Source organism: Brachyhypopomus gauderio, chromosome 18 (genome assembly GCF_052324685.1).
Source record: "Brachyhypopomus gauderio isolate BG-103 chromosome 18, BGAUD_0.2, whole genome shotgun sequence".
NCBI classification, from domain to species: Eukaryota; Metazoa; Chordata; class Actinopteri; order Gymnotiformes; family Hypopomidae; genus Brachyhypopomus; species Brachyhypopomus gauderio.
In genome coordinates, this window is record NC_135228.1 from 6,315,479 (window position 1) to 6,336,843 (window position 21,365).

Consider the following 21,365-nt stretch of genomic DNA (forward strand, 5'->3'; position numbering starts at 1 on the left):
TAAGAATAGTATAGTGAAGTATACTTGGCTTATACTGAAAAGGATAAGTACATTAATACCAAGACTTACACTTGTATTTTAATACTAAAACTTATACTTTAGTATACTTTTTACATCTTTCTGCCACAAAGTACTAATACTTACTATATCTTGCTCCAAGTGCATGATAAGGCCAAGTCATTGACTCATGCTTAACATTTTATTTATATATTAATAGTATAATGCTGGAGTTTAAAATATTATGTTTACATTTCTACAAGCATATGCATAAGTTTTGCTTTACCTGTCACGCTACAGCCCCTGACCCCTCCCCTTTGGGCATGTGTTTTGGTTGTCTACATCTAGTTGTCTGCGTCTGTGGTTCTCTGTGGGTGTAGTTGTGTCTGATTGTGTTAATTGGTCTCACCTGTGGCTCGTCTTGTGATCACTTTGGGCTTATGTGGTTTGTCTGTTTAATGTGCGTGTCCCATGCTCGTCTTTGTCAAAGTCGATCACATTTACATGTATAAGTGTTTCACGTGTGCTGTCTGCGCTTTTCATGTGTTAAATAAAGTGCCGTTTGTACCGTAAGATAGGACTCCGTGCCTCGTCCTTATCTCGCACCCCAGCGTCACATTACCACTTTTTACAAACAAGGACTTGATCTTGGAGAGACCATTATGTTTATATTTTTTACATGCAAATGTGCACTTTTTCTTTTCATTTTCTCCAACAAGGAAGCACTTTATTTCATATGTATTTGTTTTTGAAATGTGTGAAATGTGATTTTGTAAATGCATCACACTCTTGTGTACATACAATAAACTTTAAGAATATTTTAAGGAGTATATTTCAAGTACATAAATAGTAAGCTACAAGTAATATGCCAAGTAAACTTAAAGTAAACTAGTGAAATAACCAATGTTTATAACAGTATACTTAAAGTATACAATAAAAATAGACTCAAAATATATAACTAGTGCAATGGCAGTATATTGATAAGTGTACTTGTGGTATAATTTAAGCATACGAGAGGGATATACCAAGTACATTGATAGCATATAGATGAGTATACTAGTTTTATATTATAAAGTGTACTTTTGAAAACCTAAAATGAGCTTGAAAGTATAATTTTATAAACTATAAATGTTCCAATTTAGTCCGAAAAAGTATTAAATTATACACACTTAAAGTATATGGTCTGTAGTATACTTGCTATGCTTATACTGAAGTATACTTAATAAAATGAACTTTAAGTATACTACTTTTTGCTAAGGGTCACTGTAACAGCTTCATAGCTTGGATGGCTGGATTACTGACCGGGCCAGTGGGGCCAGAGCCCAGGGGCCCTTGAGGTCAGGGGGGCCCTGGCCGAAAACTTTTTGCGATGCCTATCAACATTTATGGTACAATATATTTTTATTTCCGAGGGCCCTCCATTTTAAGGATCCTCTGACTATTAGGGACTTTGACCCCAGGGCCTCTTGGGGGCCCTAGCCATGCTTTGGAGGGCCCTAGTCATGCTTTTGGGGCCCCTAGCCATGCTTTTGGGCCCCTTAGGAAAATGGATGAGGCGTTGTGGCACTGCTCTGACTTCGACTTATGGCTATTAGGGCCCTGGTTATGAGAGCCCCTACCAGGGGGCCCTAGAGAAGAGCAGGGCATACCATTAGAGGGCCCTTGATCACGAGGGCCCCTGCTACGGGGCCCTTGACTTCCATAGAAGTCGTTTACCATGGCTCCTTGACTTTCTAGGGACCTACAAACTCAGGCCCTTACTTAATGCTTCTGAATTTGTATTGTTTCAAAATTATTATGTTCAATTTCTCTTAAGCGCAGAGACAAAAATTAATTTAGCAATTTTGCAATTATTTAAATTTAAGACAAGCAATTTGTCTGATGAATGCTATCTTTGACACTGATTAAATTGAGTGAATTTGGCCAAGGGTGTGATTTCACTTATGTGAAAACAACAAGCCATTTGACTAGTTTCATGTTTCCCCTTTAATAAACAACAGTAAAGAGACCAGTGGTCACTCTAGTTCTGAAGGAATGCACAAAAGGAAAAGTGCCTTTTCCTACAACAGAACTGCAAGCTAATTTTACTGAGTAGCACAATTTTGGTTTGGTGACAGATGAAACAGCAAGTGGTTTTGTTGTAGTTGCTGTGGCTGCGTATGCGTGTAACCCTGATATTTAGTTTGAGGATTATTTATTGGAAAATATATTTTATTCAGCTTCTTATTCAATGACCATTCAATGAGTTTGACATGACTTGACATGTTTCAAGGCAGTGTGAAGGGGTCTTGACAATAATGAAACTTGATTTAATATCATTAACACAGCATTTTTAATATACTCAAAACCTTTCCCCTCTCTCTCTCTCTGTCTCTCTCTCTCACACACACACACTACCCCTCCCCCACCCTCTCACTCAGTGGTGAAAAATTGTTACATTGCCATAAATTCCCACGGGGGGGGCTGAGCTGAGCCAATCAGGTGTTGTGAGAACTTCCAAGTGAATATGCAAGATCAAGACGGGGGCTGAGCCAATCAGGTGTTGCGAGAACTTCCAAGTGAATATGCAAGTTCTATATAAAACCCCCTGCCAGTATTAAAACTCCTCACATTCAGACAGTTCAGCTTGTGAACTTGCTCTGTGCTTTTACTACAACTTTTACCTTGCTATTACCAGATCAGCAACCAACAGCCTTTTTAAAGGCTCATTGACCTTTTTACTGCAGTATATTATTTTATAATATATATAAATATTTTTATATTATACTATACTATATTGCATATATTCTGTTACATTCTTTTTATAGTCTTTTCAAAGGCTTATATATTATATTACATTACATGATATAATATTACATTACTATATTTACTATTGTCACGTTACGGTCCCCGAACCCTTCCTTTGGGGCGTGTGTTAACGTTGTCTGCGTCTATTCGTCTGTGTCAGTGTATCTCCGTGGGTGCGGGTGTGTCTTGTAATTATCTGTCTCACCTGTGGTTCGTCTCATCATCACGTGGGGTTGATGTGGTCTGTCTATTTAATGTGCGTTCGCGTAGTGTCTTGTGCTCGTCGTTGTCTAAAGTCTGCACGTTGAGTGTATGTGCTTCAGTGTTCTCGTGCGCCATTGTGCAATATCTGTTGTTATTAAACGTAACGTTTGCTACGTAAGCGGGGATTCCGTGTCTCGTCCTTGGCTGCGCCCGAACGTTACAACTATATTAAACTTTGAAAGGTTCACAGCCTTTTTCAAGGCTAGTGTAACGTTGCTAACTAGCAACTCACAGCTTTTTTAAAAGTTTATTGTTATTTGCATATTACATTATTGATAATAGTAGAAGTGTAAGCTTTATAATAGTAAAAAAAAAAGTGCGCGTGTGAAAAAATAAATAAAATTGCGCGTGTGAGCATGCATGTGTAAAAAATAAAAAATGTATGAAAAAAAGTGCGCGTATAAAAAAATAAATAAAATTGCACGTGTGTGAGCATGCACGTGTGAAACAAAAAATAATAAAATGCGCGTGTGGAAAAAAAAATTTTAATGCGTGTGCACATGTGGAAGAAATTTCGCGTGTGAAAAAAAGGGCGCGTGTGAAAAATATATATAAAAAAGTGCGCGCGTGAAAAAAATATATAAAAAATGGCTGTGAAAAAAATAATTAAAAAATTTATGTGAAAAAAGTTCACGTGTGAAAAAATAAATAAAATTGCACGTGAGCGTGCGCGTGTGAAACAAAAAATAATAATAAAATGCGTGTGTGAAAAAATGTGCGTGAGCGTGGGCATGTGAAAAAAATAAAAAATGCGTGTGTAAAAAAAAAAGTGCGCGTTTAAAATTTTTTTTTTTATTGCGCGTGTGTGAAAGGGGGGGGGTGAGGCTGGGTGAGGCTGATTTTCAGAATGTAATAGTAACAAGACAGAAGGATACAGTGACTGTTTCAGAAAAAGCGCGTGCAATTTCGTATTCTGAGAACAAGAAAAACTACTGTTATATTTGTGGGGAAAACTCAGTCCAAAATTTCTCGTCACTTGAAAACCCACAAGACAGAAGTTGAAGTATCAGAAGCACTGTAATTTCCAAAGTACTCCAAGGAATGTAAAAGATTGCTGGAAAAAATAAGGAATATAAGGGTAACTATCAGCATAATTCAGATGTTTTACAGAAACGAAGACCAAACCAAGTTTGTAATTCAAAACAATTTGTAAACTGCATGTACTGCAAAGGCATGTTTCTACGTAAAGATTTGTGGCAACATGTCAGAAGATGTTTCTCAAAGCCAGGAGTACTGAACAAACCGCAAGGAAGAACCAAGGTTTTGGGTCTGGCTGCTCTTGCAGAGACTACGTTCTCACAACAGATATCCCAAGGGGTTTGGAAGCTCTTGAGTGCAATGAAGCAAGATGAGGTTGCTGCTGTAGTTCGCAATGACTTCTGCATTCTTCAGCTAGCGCAGTCTTTCTTCAACAAGCATGGCAATGATCCTACCAAATATGAGTATGTTCGACAGAAGTTCCATGAAACTGGGAGGTTTTTGATCACATTGCGCAGTGAGTCTGCTATACACAGCCTGGAAGAAGCTGTAAAGCCTGCAAATTTTTCAAAAGTTATTCAAGCTGTCAAGAAGGTGTGAGGTTATGACGAAGAAAATAACTGCTACCAGACGCCAAGCCTAGCACTGAAATTGGGGCACACTTTCCAGAAGATCTGTGACATTGTTCAATATAGGGCTTTGAAAGGTGAGGGGTCGGTCAAGTCAACTGAGACGTTCAAAAGTTACACAGGATACCACCAAATTGTCAGAGCTAATCTCACATACAGCTTTAAGCACACTGAATAAAGCAAAGTTCAACAAGCCATCAACACTATCTTTCACTCATGATGTTCAGCTTCTTCACAAACACCTGGAAACAACAACAGATACAGCATCTGAAAACCTGAAAGAGACTCCATCACCACAAATCTATGCAGTTTGCTAAAACAACACTTGCAAGAATAATTGTTTTTAACAGAAGACACGTTGGAGAAGTCTCCAACATGCATATTTTTCTCCATCAATTGCATATACATATGGACCAAGGTTATAATCGTTAATGAAAACGAACAAAAAATTAAAACTGATATTGAAAAAACATTTTCGTTAACTGAAATAAATAACAACGTAATTAAAAGAAAAAACAATAACTAACTATATTACATGTTTAGAAAACTAACTAAAACGTTCCGAAATTATAGATAGGATACCCTTCGTTTTCATGTTTGTTTATTTATAAGTCTTGTGGACTGATATGAAAACGATTTTTTTCACTAGACGTTTTATATTAGCTGGCAGAACCGTACGGCACCTCATGGTCCGTCACGTCTCTTGTTTAGAGCTCCTCCTCGCCATGCTAGCCTGCAAAATTACAACAACAAAAGTTGGGAGAAAACGGCAAGTCCTGTATGGGATTGTTTTAATATGACTACAATAAAGACTACATGTCTTGTAGTGGAAACAGGTGATAAAATATATGGAGTAGTTCTCAAGAGGAAAAACCCCACAAATCTCAAAGCTCACACAAGAGGGCCAGTACCTTGACAAGCTAGTCTCAGAGTAGCTTCGCCAAAAGAGAAGCACCATCCCGGCTAGGTAGCACCGGGAAGGAGAACCATAATGGACCGTCTTCACCAGTGATCAAATAGCTGCTGGTTAGTTAATATGCAGAAAAACCACAAGCGGGTGGATGCACTAGTTAATGTGTTGAGACTGGATGTCAACACGACTGTGTGACTCGATTGCGTTCAAAAAGTTTGGCTTTTCACACGAACCAAAATACGCTCCTATGTTCGTGCCTGTCCTAGTCTGGCAATTTTCAGCAGCAATATTGCACTTAAGGCTTCTATCTTGTGGACTGTTGGTTGTTCAACAGTAATTGAATGCATTTTTAAAAATGGTATCTTTTGATGAGTTTTTACTTTGAATCCTGCACATGACAAATAACCCAAAGTATAGAAAAAACTAAAACTAATACTAGAACTACTGAAAACTAAACTAAAACTAAGCTTTAAAAAATAAATTAAAACTAATAAAAACTAGCAAACATGCTCTAAAAACTAATTAAAACTAACTGAATTAGAAAAAAAGAAGTCACAATGAAATAAAAACTAAACTATAATGAAAAATCCAAAACTATTATAACCTTGGTAAGGACATCATAGAAAAAGGAAAGGTTTACTTTAGCTGGAGTTTATGTCGAGTTGTTGGGTACAATGATAAACTGGAAGTTAGATAAGAATGGCTAAGAAGAGCTATGAACAGTTGTGTTTGTGAGTATGAATAAACAGTTGTGAATAAGAGAATGCATACTAAATCTTACAATATAAGCAGTATTATGTACTGTATGTAGATACAGTGTGTACTGTAATATTTATGCATTGTTTAGCCTCTTGGCATGGATAGCTTAGTTACCCTCTTGGAAGCTATATCATCTTTTGGCCAATTAATAATGAAGCTATAGATAATGAACTTTCTGGGAGATATTATTTTGTTTTAGTAAAAAAAAAAAAATGTTACATGCTCTTGATTTATATTGGCCAACGTCTTGAATAAGGGTGTGGCACATTTGTATAAAGGCGTGGCACTTTGGAGAGACCTTGGACACCTAGTGGACAATACTGTGGAGCTCTTCAGTACTTCCATGTACATGCTCAATATTATTTATTTTGTCAAACACCCTGTTGAATCAGAAAAAAACAGAGCATGACAGAGCCAAAATCATGGAAATATAAGCCTGGAGGTGAATCAATATTGTTGGCCCAACTGTCTACTTCAGTTTGAATCATTGTGAATTGTATTTTGAATTTGCTTAAATATTTTTGTTTGTTTTTGACATTGTGCAATGACAATATTGCAGAAGTTGAAATCCCTAGGGAAAAAAAACGGTCTAAACAAGAGGTCAAGGCCATGATGAAGCATTTCAACCCTCAATAATGAAAGGGACACTGGCCACGATGGCAGAATGTCAGCAGTGCAAAGATGCTGAGGATTCTGTGCTGGCATGCTGAACAGAGACATCAGAGATTTTGATAGAAATAGAGGGATCACATTTAAATGAAAAACACTGTCTAACTGAAGATCTTATTTAATTTTTTTGGTTGTTTTATAATACATAGTTTGTTTAGATTTTGTGGTTTGGGTTTATTCCATTAAAATATATTATTAAAAGAGACTAACAGGTTAGAAGAGCTACTTTTTATGCTACTTTTATTTTCAGTGCTGTATAGTGAGTGATCTCTATTAATAGGGGAAAAATCAAGTTCTAATGAGGATGTCATTGTTATTCTTTTTCTTATGTCCTTTGTTTAAACAGAAGTTGCATATGACTTAATTCTGTAGTTTGTTGAATACAATGACCTGTTCTTATTTATGCCTGTCTTGGTAATGCATCATATTGTCATGTTTGTGTTTGTGTATACTCAAGTCCTACTAAACCATCTTTGTCCTTCTAATACAGTGAAATGGCCATTTTTGTGTATTGTTATGCGAGTGTACTGGTAAAGCAGATATGACCTTATAAATCACATTCATATTGTAGGCGGGAGATTTTCAGCATGTCCCCATATACAAGCATAATGTCAAGTTGACGTGTTAAGAGTTTAATTTGGTCTAGAACAGGTATCACCAAATGGCGGACCGCGGTCCGGATCCGGACCCGAACGCCGTCCTGTCCGGACCCAATCACATTCCTGATTAACTGGATACGGACCCAAATGCCAAAGAAATTTTAACGGGAGACTATATTTTAAACCGGAGAATTTATTTTCAGACGAGTGTTACGTTCACCACCCATTTGAGTGTTACGTCCCCCCCCCCAACGCTCAACAACTTTTGTTCGCCGCCACCCCCCCCCCCCCCCACTCAACAACTTTCGTTCGCCACTGCGGACCCGGACCTAAGGTCTGAGCTATCTGCCAAAAATGGACCGCGGAAAGATTTAATTGATTACCCCTGGTCTAGAAGCAATCTGAAGTGATATTTGTGTTCTGCAAAAAGAAACATTTTTTTAAAAACTTTTCCAGCATTTCTTTAGACCAAAGGGAAAGGTGGGTCCCTTTAAACCACATTTTAACTGGTTCTGTAAGGAATGTGTGTGTGTGTGTGTGTGTGTGTGTGTGTGTGTGTGTGTGTGTGTGTGTGTGTGTGTGCGCTTGACCATGCTTACATGAAGGTTCCTCCTCTTCTGCTTACATGAAGGTTCCTCCTCTTCCTCCTCCTTTGAACTTCGTTTCTTGTTATTTTTGTTCATGTTGCTGTCCAGGTTTGTTACTTTCTTTATAGGACAGAATGCACTCTCTCTCTCCCCTTCAAAACCCTACACACACACACAAAACAAACCTTTTGTTACATTACTATTAGCTTTCAGGAATGAATCTGCAGCCACTGGCTTTCTCCACTTCTGCAGTATCTTATATTGTCTGAATTCAGTCATTGTAAAACCTGCAGCTGCACCCCAAGTGCACAATTTCTCTTTCACATTTTTAGAACACAATTTTCAGCCACAATAATCACTTGAAGAACTATTTGTTGCCCTTTTCACCATTGTTACACCTTTGTTACAACTTTGGTACACGTCTGTATATTGGCTCTGAAATGAAACAATGGTTGTAAGCAAAGATATGTACATTTGTACTATTTAACTCAGTATAACAATGATTAACACAGTAAAGCCCTGTTTAATTCAATATAGCCCTGTTTAATTCAGTATAGTTGTCACGTATGGCCTCGCCCCCTCCCTTAGCTGTCACTCCGGGTTCCCTCGTGTCTGTGTTCCTTGCCTGTTTATCCCGCCCTGCTCGTTTGTCTCCGTGATTCCTCGTTTGTTACCACGCCCCGTGTTATTGCCGTCACCTGTTCCTAGTTTAGTTTCATGTATATCAGTCCCTACAATTCCCCCGTCTAGTTATCTGTGGTTTTGTTCATGCTGTTGGTTTGTGCTTGCTGTTGGCTGTTTCATCTTGCTCGTGAGTTTGTTCTGTGTTTCCCCGTCGTGTTTAGTATGCCTGTGTACCTTTGTTATTCTGACTGCCCTCCCGTTATGAACCCGGACTGGTTATCCGACTCCGATGATGGTATGCCCTGTAATAAATCTCGCTCTTCTCAGCATTTGTGTCCGTCCCCTCGCTCCGCAGCGCGAGCTGCGTTACAATAGTCCTCTTTAATTCAGTAGGACGGTGTAGGCCTTCTGTATTTTCCCATATCTTATTCCTATTAACATGATTTGAAATAAAATGCTTAATCCTTGGTGGCAAATCATTTATGATCAGCAGCTGTCAACGACTGACAAACAGTAGTACATTGTCATTAGGAACGGCCATTGTTCAGAGAGCCGAAGAATTAAAAACAGGGTTCTACGACTAAATGGCATTAAACAAGATGTGTCTCCTGAAAGGCACATTCGCTACTGTTTATAAACATAATGAAAGAAATGGCGTGTGTTTTGACTGAAGCTACAAGTGTTCACAGTTTCACACACCTTGACGTAGAAGACTCTCTCAATACGCTTGTCTTCTTTCTTGCGGGACAGCCAGCGCTCACACTGGAAGAGAAACACTTCGTCCGTATCCGTGTCGACAACCTCCACCTGGTCCAAGTACCAATCAGGGCTCAGCATGCTGTTGTCATGTCGAATGTGGATCTTGAACACATTGCCCAGATCCACAGCTTCAATGCTGAATGTGTCCACCTGACCAATCAGAAGGCAGCTGTTATCATCAGCAGTCAATCACAATCAAGGGGACCATATCAAACAAAAGTCACTAAGTCAATCTGCTATAAACAGATCTGCTAGATATGTACCAAATTTCATATGCATATGAGCTTAAAGTTTTATATCATTTCATATAATTGATGATTGATCAATGGAAGAACACTTGTGACCGCTGCTGAAATAGACTGGGCTCAGCCTCGTTGTGCTGCGCTAAAGCACTTTGATGAGCTGAATCAGGTATGCTGAAGCATGAAGAATCATACAGCAGGAGGACAGCAGGAGCTGCTGGTTAGGAGACACAGGAATGTTAGGAGACACAGGAGGGGTAGGAGACACAGGTGACAGGAGTGTTAGGAGACATACACTGGACACATACATGCAAGTATGTCAGTATTGGACACATGCATATGTATGCTTCAGGTTGGTATGAAAAGTGCTGCAAACACAAGAACTCTTTCTTAAAAGTTGCAAAAGTCAGTGCAAGCAACTAGAAAGGTGTGTGTGTGTGTGTGTGTGTGTGTGTGTGTGTGTGTGTGTGTGTGTGTGTTGCTCACCGCTCCTCTCTCAAACTTGTTCCTGTTGTTCTCAGACTTGCTGAGTTTGCGTTCCCCAGTGTCGCCCATGTCTCCATATATGGTGATGAAGACGTTCGCATCAGTGCCAGCCCCGTACACGTCACCCGTGGTTACAGTCACCGAGTATGTATGAGCTGAACACACGCACACACAGCACATGGTAACAGTTTTCAAGTGAGCACTATTGCTAGTGCAAAAATGACAAAGTTCACATCTCACATACACACAAACACAAATATACACATCCTGTATGGCACACACAAATAAATATACACACCGTGTAGGACAAACACACACACTATATTCGTGTTCAATGATGGTGTTCTCACACACAGACACACTCTCACACACAGTGAGTGTGCCACGTACTCTCCAGTGCGTCATCCACTTCCGTTTCGATGACTTTGAGAGTGCCGTCATGCGACAGCTTCTCGATGATGATGTTGGAGGGCACCAGTTCCCGGATCGTCTCCCCGTCGTCCTCCGAGCGCGCCAGCCAACGTTCGCAGAGGAACATCGTAGTCTCCGAGCCCTACGTACAGGCACACGCACAAAAATGAGCACCAAACCCATAACCCACCCCCACCCTCCGCTCTCTTAGCTGTTCAGTTTCATTCTGTGTGTTAATGTGAGCTATTTCTCCACGTCAAAACAGCCAAGACTCCTGTAAAATGTTTTTTTATAGCGGGGCAATCCAAAATTGTAGTATAAATCAAAGCGAGGGTCAAGGCCAGCACTTACAAAAAGACGACGTACCACAGCAAAGTCGAAAACAGTCTAGGTCATAACCAGTAAAACACAGAAGACAAAGGACCAAACATAACCACAGGGAGCACACTAGGAGTAACGTTGAGATGAGGCGTAGATGAGGCGTACAGACCGGTAACAAGAGAACAGATAATAAGAACAATCACTACACACACAAGGGAATGGCAATACTTCATGACAAAAGGTAGATGCGGACTAGTTTAAATAAGTATACTTAACAAGCTACAAGTGCAATTAGTAGTCAGGTGATGAAGAGCTGGTAAAACGTGGGAGTTTGGAACTTGTAGTCCTGTATGTGGTCAGTGAAGACACTCCATCAGCGGTGAGTTCCCATTAATTGTTCGCAGGATTATTGCTACTGACAAAATATACTAAACCTATTTAAACCTAATATACTTAAACTACTAAATTACTACTAAATGCTCTAAAATAATGTTTCTTGAGATTTAACACTGAAATACTGCTTAAAGACACTGTAATACTGCAAACCTGTCATTGCCAGATGGTAACGGTGTGAACAGGCTGCAATGCAGAGACACGGTGGTGTTAGTTACACTGTCTGCATCCAGCAGGCTAAAATGCTGCCACAAACTTGTGTTGGCTCACAGGCTTCTGGGCCTGTCCACCGTCCAGGAGATATAACGTCCACACTCCCGTACGTGGCACAGACCGAGATTTAGTGGAACTAATTACATGCAGACAGGCAGACAGACGGCCCAGACAGACAGACATCCCAGGCAGGGCTGCATGTGGGTCAATAGAATGGGTGGTCTGGAGCTATCAGGCAGGAAAAGAACAATTTTAAATAAAAACGCCTGCCAGGAGAATCCTACCCCCTTGCGGAACGCCAGGGGCAACGTAACTTGGACTTTCAGAAATTCCGAGCCGGAATGCAGTCACTGGTGGCTTCTGGAATTCCAAGTTAGCTTGGAGCGCATTTTCACAAATCCAACAACTTTTCTTCTACATGGCACGATAAACAGTTACACTGCACGTGACCTGCAATGACCTTTCCCATGACCTGCAGCGACACCGCCTATAGCTGTACTTGAACATCTGACCACGATTAACCCCCATTTTTGTCACTGTGAATGTGAAAACAGGGCCAAGCAGAAGATAATGGGTTCGATCTCACACTGCAGCATAACCAGCAGCAAATATTTAAGTCACTGCAGATAAGAGTACCATCAGAAAAGCAGGTGGGGTCTCGCCGTACCTTCCCTTTCCTCAGTAGCCTCCGGACGTCCACGCGGTCGAGGTGCCAGCCCCCATTCACGCCGCGGTTGTCATGACCGATCCGGAGCTTCTCAATGACGTCACCAATGTCCTCCAGCTGTATGGGGAGGTGGGGGAGGGGCTGCGTCAGCCTCTGTCATGTATACATTATGTTACAGATTTTAACGAGCGTTAACACTGCCCACTGCTGACGTCCTGTGCTTCAAATCTGCAGCAAATCTGTATCAGTTTCTGTGATCAAAATGTGCCATACAAATCCTGAAGTACATTAAAGTTTAAAGTTTACATTAAAACTGTGTGTGTGGATGTGTGTTTTACCTCCACGATGAACATATCTGTGGCGCCCCGTTTGAAGTACATACGTCTCTCTCTCTTGTTGACGCAGAGGGACTTCTGTGAGGTGCACACGCCGTTCTGCCCGTAGAGGGTGATGAAGACGTCAGCATCCGTGCCCGCCGCAAACACGTCACTGGTGAAGACCTTGATCTCATAGGGAACGTCTGGAACATGACAGCAGGGCAACTCAGGTGGCGTAACGTCAGAGAAACGCACGTACCGTTGGATCACGGTCTCCCACACAGGCAGATGTAAGGAGCTCAACCATAGTGATCCTGAACCTGAAACCATCCGCATGTGTGTGTGTGTGTGTGTGTGTGTGTGTGTGTGTATTTGTGGGGTGTATAGAGTCTTTCTATTCTTTACTTTAACTTTTTAAATATATACATTTATTGAAGGTGTACTGTGTGTCTGGGGTGTGTATATTGTGTGTGTGTGTATCGTGTGGGTGTGTCGTACAGGGTGTATATATTGTGTGTGTGTATTGTGTGGGTGTGTCGTACAGGGTGTGTATATTGTGTGTGTTTATCATATGGGTGTATTGTACAGGGTGTATATATTGTGTGTGTGTATCGTGTGGGTGTGTCGTACAGGGTGTGTATATTGTGTGTGTGTGTATCGTGTGGGTGTGTCGTACAGGGTGTATATATTGTGTGTGTGTGTATCGTGTGGGTGTGTCGTACAGGGTGTGTATATTGTGTGTGTGTATCGTGTGGGTGTGTCGTACAGGGTGTGTATATTGTGTGTGTGTGTGTCGTGTGGGTGTGTCGTACAGGGTGTGTATATTGTGTGTGTGTATTATGTGGGTGTGTCGTACAGGGTGTGTATATTGTGTGTGGGTGTGTCGTACAGGGTGTGTATATTGTGTGTGTGTGTATCGTGTGGGTGTGTCGTACAGGGTGTGTATATTGTGTGTGTGTATCGTGTGGGTGTGTTATACAGGGTGTGTATATTGTGTGTGTGTATCGTGTGGGTGTGTCGTACAGGGTGTGTATATTGTGTGTGTGTATCGTGTGGGTGTGTTGTACAGGGTGTGATTATTGTGTGTGTGTATCGTGTGGGTGTGTCGTACAGGGTGTGATTATTGTGTGTGTGTATCGTGTGGGTGTGTCGTACAGGGTGTGTATATTGTGTGTGTGTATCGTGTGTGTGTGTCGTACAGGGTGTGATTATTGTGTGTGTATCGTGTGTGTATGTCGTACAGGGTGTGTATATTGTGTGTGTGTGTATCGTGTGGGTGTGTCGTACAGGGTGTGTATATTGTGTGTGTGTATCGTGTGGGTGTGTCGTACAGGGTGTGTATAGCTCTGTCTGCAGGTCGTTGGGGTACAGGTCTCTGTAAATGGCTCCATCATCCTCCCCTTTGTCCAACCAGCGGCCACACGGGAAGTGCAGGCACTGACCTAAAGACGGAGCACCAATCTCCACCCAGTCCAGAAACCAGCCAGGAGAAGCGCCTGACACACACAAACGTACATACCACACATACACACACACACACACACACACACACACAAATGTACATACCACACACACACACAAATGTACAAACCAAAAACAAACACAAGGACACAAAAACAAAAACCCAAAGGAAAAACAAAGACACACATACACACACACACACTGTAAATAATTGTCTGTAGTGATTACAACAACTACCAACTCCAGGGGGTCAGGAATAAACTGAAACCTGCCGCAAATGATTCACAGCAACTTCCTGTGCACACAGTCTACAAAGGTAAAGACTCGGCTAGACATGCAACATGTCCCTATCACAGAAGTACAAACCTCATGAGTTTAGATTAATGTGCTACATCAAAATACTTTTTGTGAGTATTCTGGGGTGTACGATGAAATAGCTTGTCTGTATTTGCACACATGAATATTCATTAATGTTTATGCATCATTAATGAGTGCTATACATATGCTGTGTCTTTTCTACAAAATCTGCAATGCATAATATTTTCATATATTCATATCATCTCATATCACGTTGTTAATATGGTTATTAACAACCGCAACATATCTGCATGATAAGTAGTCAAGACTAACAGAGCAGATTAAGTTAATTGCAAAAAACAAACTAAACCCTTGTCCTGGATACGGATTAATAGAAGAATGGTTATTACTTCTGTTTTTTGCTGTAAAAAGAACAGCGATTCGTTACAGTGTTCGATACACACAACACGCACACAAACGCACACACCCATAAAACAAACATGAATTAATATATACATGCTTACATCTGTGTATGTGTGTGTGTGTGTGTGTTTGTGTGTATACCTGCGTTGTCGTGGCCGATGCGGATGCGTTTGAGTGAGCCAAGGTCCACAGCCTCTATGGTGAACTCATCAATCATGCCCAACTCAAACTTGTTCCTGTGGTTCTTACAAGCCTTCAGGGTGATGATACCTAATTACACACACACACATACACACACATTTCAATTTCTATAGTGTACTGTCCTACGCAATCTCTCCATTACATAAACACACACACAGTGTCTGGAGTTACTTGGTGCCATATAAGATGGCATTATATACACACACGCACACACACACACACACACACGTGTCGTCCTTGGTGCCGTATAAGATGGCATGTGTGTGTCGTTACACACACACACCCACCCGTGTCGTCGATGGTGCCGTATAGGATGGCGTATACGTTGGCATCAGTTCCAGCGTGCTTCTTCTCCCCTGTTTTTATTCTCATGGTGTACGTGGTTGTCATGGCTATTGACACACACAAGGAAAAGTGACATAGCTGAAATTGTACAACCTCCTGTAAAATCATAAATTAAACAGACAGGCAAAGAAACTGAGAAAAAAAAACATGAAACTGTAGTATTTGTAGTATATATGACACTAGTATTTGTAGTATATATGAAACTGTAGTATTTGTAGTATATATGACACTGTAGTATTTGTAGTATATATGAAACTGTAGTATTTGTAGTATATATGACACTGTAGTATTTGTAGTATATATGACACTGTAGTATTTGTAGTATATATGAAACTAGTATTTGTAGTATATATGACACTGTAGTATTTGTAGTATATATGAAACTGTAGTATTTGTAGTGTATATGAAACTGTAGTATTTGTAGTATATATGACACTGTAGTATTTGTAGTATATATGAAACTAGTATTTGTAGTATATATGAAACTGTAGTATTTGTAGTATATGTGACACTGTAGTATTTGTAGTATATATGAAACTGTAGTATTTGTAGTATATATGAAACTGTAGTATTTGTAGTATATATGACACTGTAGTATTTGTAGTATATATGAAACTGTAGTATTTGTAGTATATATGACACTGTAGTATTTGTAGTATATATGACACTGTAGTATTTGTAGTATATATGAAACTGTAGTATTTGTAGTATATATGACACTGTAGTATTTGTAGTATATATGACACTGTAGTATTTGTAGTATATATGAAACTGTAGTATTTGTAGTATATATGACACTGTAGTATTTGTAGCATATATGACACTGTAGTATTTGTAGTATATATGAAACTGTAGTATTTGTAGTATATATGACACTGTAGTATTTGTAGTATATATGACACTGTAGTATTTGTAGTATATATGAAACTGTAGTATTTGTAGCATATATGACACTGTAGTATTTGTAGTATATATGACACTGTAGTATTTGTAGCATATATGACACTGTAGTATTTCAAACATGTCTTTCTGGAATACTTTTGCCTCTGTCTTCTGGAACCTTCTCTTAAAGGGCTTTAAGATGTTGATTTCCATTTAACATGTTGTTAGAGCAAGGATGTGGAAGGTCACGTGTCGTGGACCCTGTTTTTCAGAAGTGTATAACGGGAACATGTGTAATAGTATCACAGAGGAGGACGGTGTGTGTGTGTGTGTGTGTGTGTGTGTGTGTGTGTGTGTGTGTGTGTGTGTGTGTGTGTGTGCGCATCAGAGCATGCTTAATTGGGAAGACTTGGTTGAGTCCCATGGCGCCAGTAGATGTGAACATAATGAACCAAGGGGGACAAGAAGGGGGGGAAGGAGACACAGGAGCACAATATGAGACATGCAGGAATATGATGCGGAACGTAAGGGTGCAGACCGGAACAAACAAAACAAAGACCACATGGAAGTGTCACCATGGTAACCATGAAACCCATGGAAACTCTGATGCTAGAGGGGTGAAACATGGTGCAACCACGTGTAATAGTGTGCAGCTGACTGCCGAACTCAGATGAGATTTGAAATTTAATAGAAGACAATTAAAAAATATATACAGTTCACTCCAGACTAGGAGCAGAAAAGCAGGAGAACATTCATAAGTAAAACAAAAAACAAAAATGGAGACAAATAACTATATGAATGAATGAATGTTCAACTTATATAGCGCCTTTCTAGATACTCAAGGTCACTTTACAATTTTAACACAGGTACAACTCTTACACTACTATTCACTACCATCTTACACTACCATTCACAATTGCGCACAGCGTACTCTACCGGGATCCACAGCCCCCTGGGGGACTGAATGGGGTGCAGGAAGGGGAGAGAGGACAGACCCTAGTGGCAGAGCACCATCCACCACAGGGCACACAAGCACACACACATTCATGCACACACACTCAGACAACTGCTTTTTTATTGAACATGAAGACACACAGACACACTCAAGGAGAATTTGTCAGGGAATCAGGGAGGGCCAATTTACCTAACCTCCATGTATTTGGACTGTGGGAGGAAACCGGAGACACCGGAGGAAACCCACACAGACACAGGGAGAACGTGGAAACTCCACTCAGATAGGGACTTGAACCCAAGACCCCAGTGCTGAGAGGCAAACGTGCTAACCACCAAGTCACCGTGTTGCTATGTAACGTAATGTAATGCCAGCTCCGAAATGTCTCCAGAATGAGACTCCAAAAAGACTACAGGACTGAATGGCATTTATAGACAGACACATGAGGGAAGACAAAGCAATATTGAACCAAATATTCAGGGGACAAGAGATAAACAGGATTGTGGGTAGTGTAGTTCACCAAAGGCCAGTTCTAGGCAGCAAGCATGACAGTGACTGTGTGTATTGATGTAACCATGTGTAACGTGTCATAACGGTGGGACGTGTAATGGTGCAACAGTGTGTAGTCACGTCTACTGGCATGATGATGGTGTTATGGTATGTAACAGTGTGTAATGGTGTAACAGTGTGTAGTCACGTCTACTGGCATGATGATGGTGTTATGGTATATAACAGTGTGTAATGGTGTAACAGTGTGTAGTCACGTCTACTGGCATGATGATGGTGTTATGGTATATAACAGTGTGTAATGGTGTAACAGTGTGTAGTCACGTCTACTGGCATGATGATGGTGTTATGGTATATAACAGTGTGTAATGGTGTAACAGTGTGTAGTCACGTCTACTGGCATGATGATGGTGTTATGGTATATAACAGTGTGTAATGGTGTAACAGCGTGGAGTAGTGACACGCCGCCCGACCTTTCTGTTCCAGTCCGAGCTGCGCCGGTGCCATGATGCTCTCGCCGTCCTCGTCCTCCTCCTCTCTGTTCATGAAGGCCTCGTCCACAGGAACCAGCTCACGCGCTAACTGGCCATCGTCTTCGTCCACCGCAAGCCATCGCTGGCAGGGGAAAAAGTACCTGAAACACACACACACAGATTATGAAAAAAAGAGAGGAAGGGATGTAGATATTGGCGATGTCACTCATGTTCTGATCCGTTTCTGCTGTACGTAAATGTGTGTGCTTGTGATTTCATTGTTGAGGAACATTTGTGATTGTCTTCACTGAGCAAACAGGGTTTTGAGTTTCACCGACGAGTCAGATATTGACCAGAGTTTATTGTGCCTCACCTGGCTTTCTGTGCCAGAGAAGCCACTGACAACGACACATGGGGAAAGGGCGGTTAAAATGTCCCAGTGCAGGGAAATTGGACACTGTTACTCTTCGATGCTGAGCCCCTCACCCAGCTCTGTCTCCATAGCCACACAGTCTAACACAAACGTGCATTCCCAAACATGACCACTAGAGGCTGCGTGAAGACGATGCCTTTGCACTTTTTTCTGAATGTAAATTCTCACTGTCTGATTGTTTTCTCCACACTATAGTTGAATGTATGAAAAGGGAGTTGGCTGTGTGTGTGTGTGTGTGTGTGTGTTCGTGTGGAGATACCGTGTCTCGTCTTTTGTGTCTATGATCTCCACGCGGTCCAGGTACCAGGCTGCGTTGGCCTGTTTCCCGTCATGGCGGATCCTCAACTTCTTCAGCAGACCCAGGTCCATGGCACTCACAGAGAAGATGTCCTCCTGGACACAGGACACACAGGACACAGAAGTTTTTTTATTTTGTGGAGGTGTTTCTGAGTGTGTGTGTGTGTGTGTGTGTGTGTGTGTGTTACCTGTCCACGCTCAAACTTGTTAAGGTGGTTGGACTTCCTGATCTTCCTCTCGCCGGTGTCCCCCATGTCACCGTAGATGTTTATGTAGACACCCGCGTCTGTGCCAGCTCCCCACATGGTCCCCGTAAACACATGCACCTCATATGTGTTCTCTGTGACACACACACACACACACACACACACACACACACACACACACACACACTCAAGATACAGATCCAAGTAAACCAAGCAACTTCTGCTTTCTACAAACTATTTCAAAACTGTTTGTTTTTTTGCATGTCTTTGTCTTTCTGTCTCTCTCCCTTTCTCTCTTTCCCTATCTCTTTTTCCCTATGCCTGTCTCTTTCTCTCTCTCCTCCACCCCTCTCTGTCCCTCTGCCTGTCTCCCTCTCTCCTCCATCTCTCTGCCTGTCTCCCTCTCTCCCCTCTCTCTCTCTCTCTCTCTCTCTCTCTCTCTCCCTCTCCATACCCTCCAGGTCTTCATAGTCCTCAGCCTTCAGTTCCACCAGGATCTCCCCGTCCTCCTCGTCGCGGGCGAGCCAGCGGTTACAGGCGAAGCTGTAGGCCCTCACCACCTCCTTCAGCTCCGTCACCTCCTCCTCCTCCTCCTGCACGGACAGGCAGGGAGAGAGTGTTGAGAGAGGAAGAGTGAAGGAGAGAGGAATGATGGATGGATGGATGGATGGATGGATGGCACTTCACTGCTCACCTTCTTTTTCTTCTTCTTTTTCTTGTCTTTTTCTTTTTCTTTCTTCTCAACTTTCACCATTGCCATTTCAAGGCATTTCAATAATACAGATTCCAGGAACCAACCAGCACACACACCTGATCCATCATGTCCAATACGGATCTTATAAATCCGCCCAACATCCAGAGCTTCTATCTGATGCGACCAATTGCAGAAAGAAAGGAGAGTGGCTTTTTCAGCATCACATAATCACGATGAAGAGTATTACCTGCTTATTGTGCACGCAAAACTACCTATTTGATGTCAGTTTTATTATCATACATCATCATAACTCTCAACACACACCTTAAAGATCTCCGTGGTTCCTCTCTCATTTTATTATCATACATCATCATAACTCTCAACACACACCTTAAAGATCTCCGTGGTTCCTCTCTCAAAGTTGTTGGACCTGCTCTTGAGCTGGATGACCTCGGTCTTGTCCTGCTCGCCGTAGATCTGCAGGAAGACTTTGGCGTTGGTGCCTCCCGCAAAAACATCACCTGTCACCACCGTCACCTCATAGTTCTTCACTGCAGCCGCAATAAACGCCCTCCGTTAGCATATTAAACACCGACGTGACCGTGACATGTGACTGTAGCACTAGAATTGAAACCTATTGCACAGAACTCCCAAACTTGTGTGTGTGTGTGTGTGTGTGTATATATATATGTATGTGTGTGTGTGTGTGTGTGTGTGTATATATATGTATGTGTGTGTGTGTGTGTGTGTATATATATGTATGTGTGTGTGTGTGTGTGTGTATATATATGTATGTGTGTGTGTGTGTGTGTATATATATGTATGTGTGTGTGTGTGTGTATATATGTATGTGTGTGTGTGTGTGTGTATATATATGTGTGTGTGTGTGTGTGTGTGTGTATATATGTATGTGTGTGTGTGTGTGTATATATATGTATGTGTGTGTGTGTGTGTGTGTGTGTATATATGTATGTGTGTGTGTGTGTGTGTGTGTGTATATATATATGTATGTGTGTGTGTGTGTGTATATATGTATGTGTGTGTGTGTGTGTATATATATGTATGTGTGTGTGTGTGTGTGTATATATATGTATGTGTGTGTGTGTGTGTGTGTGTATATATATGTATGTGTGTGTGTGTGTGTGTGTGTATATATATGTATGTGTGTGTGTGTGTGTGTGTGTATATATATGTATGTGTGTGTGTGTGTGTGTGTATATATATGTATGTGTGTGTGTGTGTGTGTATATATATATATGTATGTGTGTGTGTGTGTGTATATATATGTATGTGTGTGTGTGTGTGTGTGTATATATATGTATGTGTGTGTGTGTGTATATATATATATGTATGTGTGTGTGTGTGTGTATATATATGTATGTGTGTGTGTGTGTGTGTGTGTATATATATGTATGTGTGTGTGTGTGTGTGTATATATATATGTATGTGTGTGTGTGTGTGTATATATATATGTATGTGTGTGTGTGTGTGTGTGTATATATATGTATGTGTGTGTGTGTGTGTATATATATATATGTATGTGTGTGTGTGTGTGTGTATATATATGTATGTGTGTGTG

At 41.0% G+C, this 21,365-nt stretch overlaps 1 protein-coding gene across 3 annotated transcripts in view; it reads right to left on the reverse strand.

Moving 5' to 3' along the window:
• Nucleotides 1-21,365, reverse strand: part of loxhd1a (lipoxygenase homology PLAT domains 1a) — a 56,643-nt gene that overhangs the window by 13,481 nt on the left and 21,797 nt on the right. For 2 of the 3 annotated variants that reach the window (XM_076980021.1, XM_076980022.1), the window contains exons 18-32: nt 20,177-20,337; nt 19,787-19,960; nt 19,547-19,685; nt 19,075-19,226; nt 18,849-18,982; nt 18,157-18,317; nt 15,285-15,389; nt 14,938-15,066; nt 13,947-14,111; nt 12,637-12,818; nt 12,299-12,415; nt 10,684-10,846; nt 10,294-10,448; nt 9,506-9,715; nt 8,221-8,344 (exon numbers count right to left, since the gene is read on the reverse strand). In XM_076980021.1, coding sequence (XP_076836136.1) covers nt 8,221-8,344; nt 9,506-9,715; nt 10,294-10,448; nt 10,684-10,846; nt 12,299-12,415; nt 12,637-12,818; nt 13,947-14,111; nt 14,938-15,066; nt 15,285-15,389; nt 18,157-18,317; nt 18,849-18,982; nt 19,075-19,226; nt 19,547-19,685; nt 19,787-19,960; nt 20,177-20,337 — 2,271 coding nt within the window. Of the gene's footprint in view, nt 1-8,220; nt 8,345-9,505; nt 9,716-10,293; nt 10,449-10,683; nt 10,847-12,298; nt 12,416-12,636; nt 12,819-13,946; nt 14,112-14,937; nt 15,067-15,284; nt 15,390-18,156; nt 18,318-18,848; nt 18,983-19,074; nt 19,227-19,546; nt 19,686-19,786; nt 19,961-20,110; nt 20,128-20,176; nt 20,338-21,365 lie in introns of those variants that run through there. The other variant, XM_076980023.1, reaches the window with a different exon arrangement.